Source organism: Herpailurus yagouaroundi, unplaced genomic scaffold (assembly GCF_014898765.1).
Source record: "Herpailurus yagouaroundi ecotype Mexico unplaced genomic scaffold, PumYag 142, whole genome shotgun sequence".
Classification (NCBI taxonomy): domain Eukaryota; kingdom Metazoa; phylum Chordata; class Mammalia; order Carnivora; family Felidae; genus Herpailurus; species Herpailurus yagouaroundi.
In genome coordinates, this window is record NW_024412397.1 from 13,264,377 (window position 1) to 13,274,993 (window position 10,617).

The window sequence follows — 10,617 nt, forward strand, 5'->3', positions numbered from 1 at the left end:
CTTCTGAACATTATGGCTACCGTCACCACTCATGCTCCTGTACCCTCATCCTGTATCTTTATCATCTAAGAGCAGAATCTAGAAGTATGTCATTTTTGAATGGCAATAGGTGGGAATGGGGTTAATCAGAAAAATTAGTTCCTGAAAAAAAAAGATACCGATGCATACCAGTTCATTTCAATCCCCCCACCCCCCAACATAAATATCTCTTAAAGACACAATAGTTATTTCAGGTGTGGCAGGTTAGTGATTATTCGGTCAGAGGTTTTTCTACATCTGTCAAATCATGTCACATTAACTCATTCGTGCTGTATTCACGGACTCCAAAATAATGGTTGAAAATCAAATAGCTGCCAGGGCTAGTTTTATGCACCACAATACCATGCTATAGACTATCCAGATTTATTTAGTTTCTATTCAGGTGAAAGTCTTCTGTGATAAAAACATAAGTCAATAGGCTGTTCCTGTTTATAAAATTCTAAATGAGTTCAGCTTGGTCTACTCATTCTCAACTTATTTTTGATCTGTTTTGTAAAGTTACTTATGTCTTATTATAAATATTCACATATGCAAATCCTTTTCCTAATGAACTTCAATCTTAGTATTTAAAATTACCTTATCAGCCTATGTGTCTGTAAAAGTAACTTTCATGTGTAATAAATTAGCAACATTGAACCAAATCAGATTTATACTTAAAAAGCATTCTTTCCGCCTGTTGCTTGTTTGCTTGGCCTACCAGATAAAGAAAGTGCTGGTAGTCTCACCATTGGTTAGAGGAGAACAATCACACTGTCCAGCTCTGTTGTATTTATTTATTCTGATAAATAAGAGGAAAAACTTGTAAACTACACAGCACATGAGATATCTACTGTAAATAACAAATGGCAGTAGTGAAAAGATATTTAATATTTGAAAAACTATGTACATATTAAGTCTCTATCAAGGAAAAAAAAGTCTGTATCAAGGAAAGACCAAAAGACATCAACTTGAAGTTATTGACGAAATATTTTCGTTGTCCCCTAATCCCAAATCTATAGTTTTTAGCATCTAAATTAGACACTGATTTCAAATCAGATGTGTGAAAGTAAGCTCTACTGTCTTCTTAGGTCGGCAAGGAAAGGTTATCCCTCACACCCAGGTTCAGTAGCCGGGCTTCCTTCCGAGCTCGTTAACCATGAAACCGGAGTAGCTGGGATATCCATATCCAGTACAGAGTTTCAGACAAGATCTGAGGGCCGCTTCTGCATCGTCACTGCCAACAGAGCAACTCCACAGTTCCCAGACGGGGCCCAGCTCTGGGTGCAAGGGGCTCCAGGGGAGAATGGCGGGAACGAGTTGGGGTAAAAAGAGAGTGAACTTAGAAATGGGCGAGGCACACGGTAGTAGAAAGGCTAAAGCGGGATCAGGACAAGCAACCAGGTGTCTGCGAAGGGTCAAGACACCCAAATCATCTGTCCGACCAATATTAGAAGGAAGCAAATGCAAGGGAAACACCACGTGCTTCCGTCACACTCAAATCTATTCCCTTGTGGTGGTTCCTTGATGTTGCAGGGAACTACTGTAATAGAAACCAACAGGATTTTCAAGGGCAAGAGACTTTGCCACTAAACAAGATGATGTCATCCTTCCTGATGACAAAGAGGAACGGGTGATCAGCTCTGAACACCCTGGACTCAGGGAGCTGCTTTTCTACTATGTTATTCCCTGTGGCGGTGGCCGCCTCCGTGCCCTCCTCAGCAACCTCTATGTATGACTTGTGCATCATTTTGGACACATACAGACGACCTCCAGCAGCTACACCGGAGAGATCAGCTCTGGATTCATCAAAGATGTCCTTCAGCCCCAGGGCTCTTAAATGATGCTTGATTTCATAATTCTTCTCTATCTTGAACCGAGGGAGAAACACCTCGACATACTGAGAGCTCATTTTTCTCGGATCGGTCCACTGCATTAGATTCCGAAAGGTCAGCTTGTTTTCAATCTGTAGGAATGTTGAAAAGGCAATTTAGAATCATATGCTTAAGGCACAACTGGGTGGTCCAGCTGGCTGAGCATGGGAATCTTGATTTTGACTCAGGTCATGATCCCAGGGTTGTGGGATCGAGCCCGACATCAGGCTCTGCACTGAGCATGGAACCTGCTTGATATTCATTCTCTCTCTCTTTCTCTCTCTCTCTCTCTCCCTCTGCCCCTCTCGCCTGCTAGTGCTCTCCCCCTCTCTCTGCCCCTCCCCTGCTCTCCCACACACTCTCTCTCTCAAAAAAAAAAGAACCATATGCTTAAGAGAGAGATAAAACATCATCAACTACAAAGACAGTTTTCCATAATTATCCTCTCCTAGATATTTGCATGTAAGTATGTGAATGGATTTTGGAGAGTCTGAAATGGGAAACTATTAACACCAACAGTTCAAGCACTCTATTAAATCACTTGTTTAATTTGCTCTGCTGCGACAAGGTGTGACTTGTATTTCCAGGCATTTCTGTTCTCTGCCCCCATACAAACAAATATAGCCACAAATATAGCCAAAGTGGAACAACGGGCAAGTGAAGGAATTAGGGTATCAGAGATCATCAGAGGGAGAAAGGAAGTCAGTGGTCATTTAAGTCAGCATTTCTCGACCATTTCCCATCACTAAAGACATAGAAAATGGTAATGTTTGCACAGCTTGTGGGAAGAACCAATGGACCCCAGGTGGCCCAAGGCAAGGAGCCCAGAGCTCTAGCTTCAAGGGTTTAGGTGATCACTACCTTCCAGCACCATCACCTACACCATCTGGGCGGCTTGGATCCAAACCCACTCTCCTACCCAACTTGACAACTGAAGTTCAAGACATTGTAAGGAAATGTGCTGAATTGCATAGGTGGGCACTTCGGCTACACAGCTAGGAGCCCACGGCTCTCTCTCCAGCACCACTGTTGCCCCAGATGATTCATGAGTGGAATTCACCAACTCCTGAATACTGAGAACTGATCAGAGACTAGTCACACGCACACTGATTACAAATCTTATATATAGACATTTGTTCTCAAATTCAGGCTCAGTAGAATCCTAAACAGCCTTTCACAGCTATCCTTATCAAGAACCTAAACTTATATAATCAAATTTAGCCTAATTTAAATTTTATGTGTGTAAATTATCCAGTTCATGGTTAGTCGGTAATAACGTCTCATTCTGACTTAGAATTTTTTCCTCATTTGATGGCTCACTGTAAAGCCAACTTCCTCATTATTCCATTATGTAGGATAATGTAGGTATATAGTGGATTTATATTAATCTGATTGAAACATCATTAGGAAAATCCATGACAGAAAAGAAAAACTCAGACAATAAGTGTAAGAACAAATCTATCTTTCGAGTTATCTACTGTTTGTTTTATATGGGCTACTTTCTCTATTACTGTAGATTATTTGAAGTTAAAATAATTGATGTGTGCTAAAATGTTGATAAAGATTATCGAGTGAATTATTGATTTCATAGGAATACCAATATTTTATATTGTCAACTTTAGATTTAATAATAGCAACTTTATGACATTCTTCTTGCTGTCCGTGTCCAAAAAGGTAATTAAAATGAAGCTAAATGAAAATCATTAAAATGATTGGGTGGTTTTGTCCCTGTAGAAATTACATGTCCCAAGTTTTAAAGTCCAAAGTTTCTAAATCATAGGAAAAAGATGGAATGGAAAATAATGCCTCTGGGTAGGAGGAGCATTTCTTCATATTCTTTTTACTTCCCAGTTGTTTTACAAGCAACGTTCATTATTTTACGAATCAAAACACAAAAATATTTTAAACTTTAGATGTAACTTTTTAGGGTAGTTGATATATGTGCATACACACACACACATTTGTACATAGGTATTTATCAGACAAACTGACCAAATCCCATGAGCCTCCTTTCCCTATCCCACATGGTTGCTGTGTGGGCCAAATAAGACAACATGAATGAGGCTCAGAGTACACACCCGGCACACAGTAGGTGCTCACTGAATGGCGTCTATTATTCCTTCTGATTGGAAGTACAGAGAGCAACCAAAGATCCAGGCTTCTGGGATTTCAGGTCACAGGCTTAGGAGGCCAAATTCACAGGGAGGAAATGAGAAAGAAGGACAGGAGGAAAATCAGGATCTGAGACATGGTGATGCCATGTGGCCTTGTGGGGCCCCTGGGATGCCTCTTTTTGTCCCTTGCACTGTGCTGGTCTGTTGCCCTGGCTACATCAGTCACAGGGCAGTCCCTAACCTATGCTTTTCGCAGAGACACAGAAACTCGGTGAGACCGTACATTTTGATGCTCAAAGGCCCAAAACCCCACTGTATCATTCCTGCCTAAAATGGTCAGTCTATCAAAGTTCTAATAACACATGCAAGACTGTTTTGATAGTCAAGTGCAAAGACCTAAACTCATACCCTTTTCCCTCCAACGCTGAGGTTTGAGAGGGTGCCAATTTCATAGCTATTCAACTAAAATTTAGGCTAAACTGAAGTAAGTCAATCTCAGCATCTATCTATAATGGTGTCAGGCACAGAGTAGGTACTCCTTAAATATTTGTCAAATAAAGCAATCAGCAGGCAAATCTCTGATTCTTACAGCCTGAAATCATCAAGTGGATGCATAAAAACACAATCAATAATATCTTAAAAATCTTCTAAGTCCCCAGTAGTGAAAGTGGCAGTAGTAACTTACTTGGGACAGGTCATTCTCGGGCAGCATTATGTACATGCTTATGCCGCCATGATACTTGAGCTCAACAACCTGCATGGGCGGGTCCCTAATGACAGACAAATTGAACTTCCGTTCTTGGTGCATCATGGTGATTGCTTTCCCAGGACACTGAAAGTCAAGTCACAAAAAACATTTTATAAGCCCACCTTATTTCACAATAAAATAAGAATAGTCTTTAGTCTTTGTCCAGTCGATTCAGTAGATTCTTCCTGACCTGTTGCCAATAGTGATTGCTTTGCATTGGTTCCCAGCTTTGGGATTAACTGCCTGGGTTTAAAACTCCCAGATGTATAGCTTTGGGCTAGCACCTCTCTGTGCTTCCATTTCCTCATCCATATAATGCGGGTAAAAACAGTCTCTACTGCATAGGACCATTGTAGAGATGATGTGACTTGATATACCTAGAACTTGGTACATGACCTTGCACCTAGTGTTTTACCTGAAAATGTCTATATAATAAGTAATGAATAATTATTAAATAGAATTATAATTTAAAATGAATGCTATAGATTTTTTAATAAGAGCTCATCTAAAATTGTGTGATTTTGATAGTACTGGTCTGTATTTTACCTCCAATGAAAGAAAACATCTTCAGTATTCATAGCAATATTTATCAAGTTTAGCCTTCTCTGCATGAACATAAAAGGCCGAATGATTGAAAGAAACTTTACAGGTCAGTTAGCGGAATCGCCTTATTTGTGAGGGTAGGAAGGTCTACGGTGGTTAAGCTGACTTGCCTAGGACAACGCAGACACGAGGCAGGGACCCCAACACAGTACTTCCGACTCCAAAGCCTTGATGCTTCTACTATACTCTAAGATTATTGTGTACAAATTGGTAAAAACAAAAAACAAACAAAAAACACAAGAATATATATTTTACAAAAGTTGATTAGGACTGACACTTGGAAATGCATGACGTTACTAAACATAACTTCTTCCTCTGTAAAAGGAAACAAATGCACCCTCACTTTGACTCGGGAAAAATCATTGGTATTAAATGACTAGAACCGTACACCCCACCCACAGTTAGAATCAGAAGAAAAATACGGGACACACTTTTGTCCCATTTTCTTCTTACAGGCATCCAACTAGAATACCTTAAAAATGAATTCATACTTTATTACCTTCCTCAATTTTGAATGTATCTTAAGAAATATCAATTTCTGGGATACCTCCAATTGTGATCCATAACCTGCATTATCAGGAGAATAGAAAGTGTGTTTTATAAGCAATCCACCACAAAGCATTGGTGAGCAGTGGAAGAAAGGAGCAAAGAAATGATGAGTCCATCCTTTGTCTATGCAAATATCGTAATTTCTGCAAAGGAATACTATTGGCAATCGCTTCTCGGCCTTTTGGCTAAGATCAAGTGTAGGAATACTCTTGGCAAAAGAATCTTAATTGAATAGATTTCCATACCTTGGGAGATCTGAAACGGCAATTTAGGGTTTCGTTCTTGGAGAAGGCTGACTCCCACTTGCCCTTGAAGTACACAGCGTTCACCAGCACCATGACAGCAGAAGAACTTATGCTACCTTCTTGAAAGATGTTCTTGATTTTGCCTTTTGAAAAATAAGTGGAGGAAAAAAAATGTTAAGTTTTAATGTAATTTGTCTAAAAAGACAAGATGAACATGATATTCTTCCTTATGACATAATTAGAATAATAACAATGATATTTGTCATAGCCTATGAGCAATCAATCACTCTGTCCAGTACTCTCTAAATACTTTGTGTGCAAGATTTGGTTTAATCCTCACAAAAGTCTCTGTGGGGTAGGCACTATGATTGTTTCCATTTCCTGTTGAAGATGCTGGAGCACAGAGAGAGTAAGTAATTTTTTCACCACACAACAAGAAAGTTACGGCAACAGGATTCCAACCCAGAAAGAGGATTCCCGAAGCCCCTCCTTGCTGGTAAGCCCAAACTACCTTTACCACCTGGACGAGGCCACAGCATTCCAGATATAATTGAACTCCATTCGGTTGAGAGGGCTAATTACATCCTTCATTCCACATAACAAGATTTTTGCTCGACGTCAACCCTATTCTTGATGCTTGAATCACAACTATGAAAGACATAGTCTTTGCCAACATTGGACTCACAGTCCAGTTCAGGGAGCTGCCCACACTGGTACCATAGTCATGTGCTCAGTGTGCTGTGGGAGCACAGACAAGGGCTGCCCTCTCTGGCTCAGCCCTCTGCTTGAGCTGAGGGTGAGGCGCAAGGTGGAGAGAAATTGCGTATAGCAGAAGCTCTTTATTCGAAGACATGAAAGTCTGGAAAAGCACGGTGTGTTTGGGGAAAGCCTAGCACATTCTGATGCATTAGGGAAAGGAGGGTTGGAAAGATTAGAGGGAGGGGCCAACTAATGAAGAGCCTTGAATGTCTGGCAGTAATTTTGGATTATCCTGAAGGCAATGAAAAATGATTGCTGAGGATCCATTGGAAGATAAGAAAGGACAAGGTCATGATGGGTCAGATTTACCTTCCAAAAGGGGTGCTCTGGTAGTGTGCGGAGGATGGGCAAGGGGCAACAAGACTTGGGTGAGTTTGGTGAAATGTTGGCAGCATTCTGAAGTATTCAGCATTAAGAACCAATGCTTACCAAAATGAAAATAATTTTCAGATAGATTTGAATAAAAAAGGAAGAGAAATTAATCATTGGTCCAGATGGAAAAACGTATTAGCAATCTGATACCCTTAAACACTAAACACTAAATAGAGTCCCACTCAATTATTAGAAAAAGCAATTGCAGGGGCGCCTGGGTGGCCCAGTCAGTTAAGCTTCTGACTTCAGCTCAGGTCATGGTCTTATGGTTCATGAGTTTGAGCTCGCATCAGGCTCTCTGCTGCCAGCACAGAGACACTTCAGATCCTCTGTCTCCCTCTCTCTCTCTCAAAAATAAAGAAATAAACTTAAAAGAAAGAAAAAGCAATTGCATATTTTTTCTTGGTTTGAGAGTAGTATATTTGAAACATGTGATGGCTAACGGTCAAAGTAACCCTCTACTGAGGTAATGACCAATGAACAAAAAGCAAATTGAGACACCACACTCTTATTCCCAGGGCTAATTATAGTATGTTTGCATTGAAGAATGCAAGTCATGTCTCATATTTTTGAAACAGAACCAGACTCAGCAAATACATGTGTGTTTTTCAGGGTATAAACCAAGGTCAGCCTTTGGTAAAGAAATGACTCGGTTTGGAATCAACTGATTAGCAAAATAGCAGTGAATACATTTCCTTATTTGTTTTGAACTAAACCAGAACATTTGCGGGAATTCAGTTTTTAGCTGTGCAAGACACTTACCAACCAATTAAGCAATGTACTTTTTCGGGAAGATACTACCTTTGACACATATATTATTTTGATAAATGAAGAGAATTTTAAAATGAAAGATAAACTACGCATCTTGTAGGAGAAGCAATCATATAAAAATACATTTCACAGTAGGATGTCATAATTTTAATGCGATTCTTCAACCCAAGAAGAAAACAGAAAGATATTGGATTAATCATTAGAATGAAATATAATGCTGTGGTCATTGAAAATAATATCCTATAAACCACTTTTAGTCTTTGTTCACTAACCAGGTGTAAGATAATGAGGATAACTGAGTATATTAATTCAGCTTGTCACTAATTTATGAAATGGTCATAATAAAATCAGTATTTGTCTCACAGGATTCTTTCTCAATCCAATGAGATAATGTAATAATAGATAAGATTTCTGAAAAGTATAAAGCATTCCCATTATTAAAATTACTCAAAACCACATTGTGGACAAATACTAAAGCAATTTTCTTTCTTTTTTATTTAATAATATATTTTATTTAACCAGTATGTCTCAAATATTATCACTCCACCATATAAGAAGTAGAAAAATTATTAAGGGTTATGTTTACATTCTTTATTTCATACTCGGTCTATGCAATTAAATGGTTATGAAAAATTGCAAAGTCGCCTGTAAAAATGTCAGAGATAGAATGTGAAGAAGAAAATCTAGACACAGATGTGAACATAAACTATGAACATAACTAGGTCAACTTATTCCTTATGCATAAGGCCAAGCACTAGAATAGAACATGGAAAAATGAAGCCAGTGATTTGTTGAGGTGCTAGGATTGTGAGGAATTTTTGCTCCCCATTTTTTAATGTGAGTGAAAAAACATAAAATTTATCATCTAACGTGTTAGTGGCATTAATGGTAAACATTTTGTTGTATATCACATATCTCACAAAACTGAAACTCTAAATGCACCGAACAACTCCCCTTTAAGCACCAACCCCCAGCCCTTGGTAACCACCATTCTATTTTTTTTTTAATTGAAGTATAACTAACATACAGTGTTTTATTCCTTTCAGGTATACAATATAATGATTCAACAAGTCTACGCATTACTCAGTGCTCATCAAGATAAGTGTATCTTAACTCCCTTCACCTATTTCATACTCACACCTGCCTCCCCTCTGGCAACCATTAGTTTGTTCTCTGTATTTAAAAGTCTGGTCGTTTGTTTGTATCTTTTTTCTTTATTTGTTTTGTTTTTTAAATTCAACATATGAGTGAAATCATGATATTTGTCTTTCTCTGTCTCACTTATTTCAGTTAGCATAATACCCGCTAGGTCCACCCACATTGGTGCAAATGGTAAGATCTCATTCTTTTTTATAGCTTAGTAATACTCTTATCTATCTATTTATCTATCTATCTATCTATTTATCTCTCTATCTAGATATAGATACATATACCCCATATTCTTTATTAATCTCCTGATGGGCACATGGGCTGCTTCCATAACTTGGCTACTGTTAATAATGCTGCAGTAACCACAGGCGTGCATATATCTTTTCAAATTAGTGTTTTTATTTTCTTTGGGTAAATACCCAGGAGTGGAATTACTGGGTCATATTGATAATTCTGTTTTTAACTTTTTGAAGAACCTCCATGCTGTTTTCCACAGTGGCTGCACCAATTTGCTTCCCACCAACAGTGCACGAGCAATTTTCAATAACAGCAATCATTACATTGGATTAGGAGGAACTGTTTCCTTTCACATCTTACAAAAGACTTCCAGCTCTAAAGTTGACCATTCTCAGGATTCACATATCACTAACAAATCTTTTAGAAAAATAGGGTTGCACTCACCATGTGTCTCATTTTCAATCCATTTATTAATTTTATATCTGGTATCTTCTACATCATTTGTAAAGTCAACTCGTTCCACTTTGGCATTGTATAATTTTTCAGCACACTCAATATAGTTCTAAAAAACATAAATAATTACAGTAATAAGTAAGTCTATAAGCAATACACAGTTCTTGTATTTACACCATTAACTAAGCATATAACAAATCTGTTTCTGAACTTGTCTCTTTATTTCCACCATCTTACTCGAGGACTCATTCCTCACTCAAAGATGGGGAAATATGGCTAGAAATATGAAAATATGGCTGGAAGGGGAGCTGGAAAGTCTGCAACTGAATTTGCACAGCAAGCACGCTATCTGAACGTAAGTTTATCTGAAATGGATTAGGGGAGGCTAACAGCAACTACGACTAAAGCCCATTCCCTTGGCTTTACCACTGCTTTCTCATCGCAAACACTTCAACAGCCTCCTAGCTTGCCTCCCTTGCTTGCATCACCCCCTTCATACTGAAAGCAGCAGGAAGGCTTCCGGGCTATTTCCTGCACTTAAGATACAGCCCAAGCCCCTAGACTTGCCTGTACTTGAAAGAAATGAAGTCGGGGCACCTGGCTGGCTTAGTCAGAGGAGCATGTGACTCTTGAGCCCCACATTGGGTATAGAGCTTATTTAAATAAATAAAACTGAAAGAAAGAAAGAAAGAAAGAAAGAAAGAAAGAAAGAAAGAAAGAAAGAAAGA

The 10,617-nt window shown here is 38.7% G+C and overlaps 1 protein-coding gene and 1 pseudogene across 2 annotated transcripts in view; one reads left to right on the forward strand and one right to left on the reverse strand.

Annotated features, from left to right (window-relative positions):
- Positions 1-798: 798 nt before the first annotated feature.
- Positions 799-10,617, reverse strand: part of SERPINB7 (serpin family B member 7) — a 52,422-nt gene continuing 42,603 nt past the window's right edge. For both annotated transcript variants that reach the window (XM_040478616.1, XM_040478615.1), the window contains exons 5-8: positions 9,881-9,998; positions 6,149-6,291; positions 4,689-4,835; positions 799-1,981 (exon numbers count right to left, since the gene is read on the reverse strand). In XM_040478616.1, coding sequence (XP_040334550.1) covers positions 1,583-1,981; positions 4,689-4,835; positions 6,149-6,291; positions 9,881-9,998 — 807 coding nt within the window. In that variant the 3' untranslated portion in view covers positions 799-1,582. The remainder of the gene's footprint in view (positions 1,982-4,688; positions 4,836-6,148; positions 6,292-9,880; positions 9,999-10,617) is intronic.
- Positions 6,069-6,206, forward strand: LOC121033255 (uncharacterized; annotated as a pseudogene).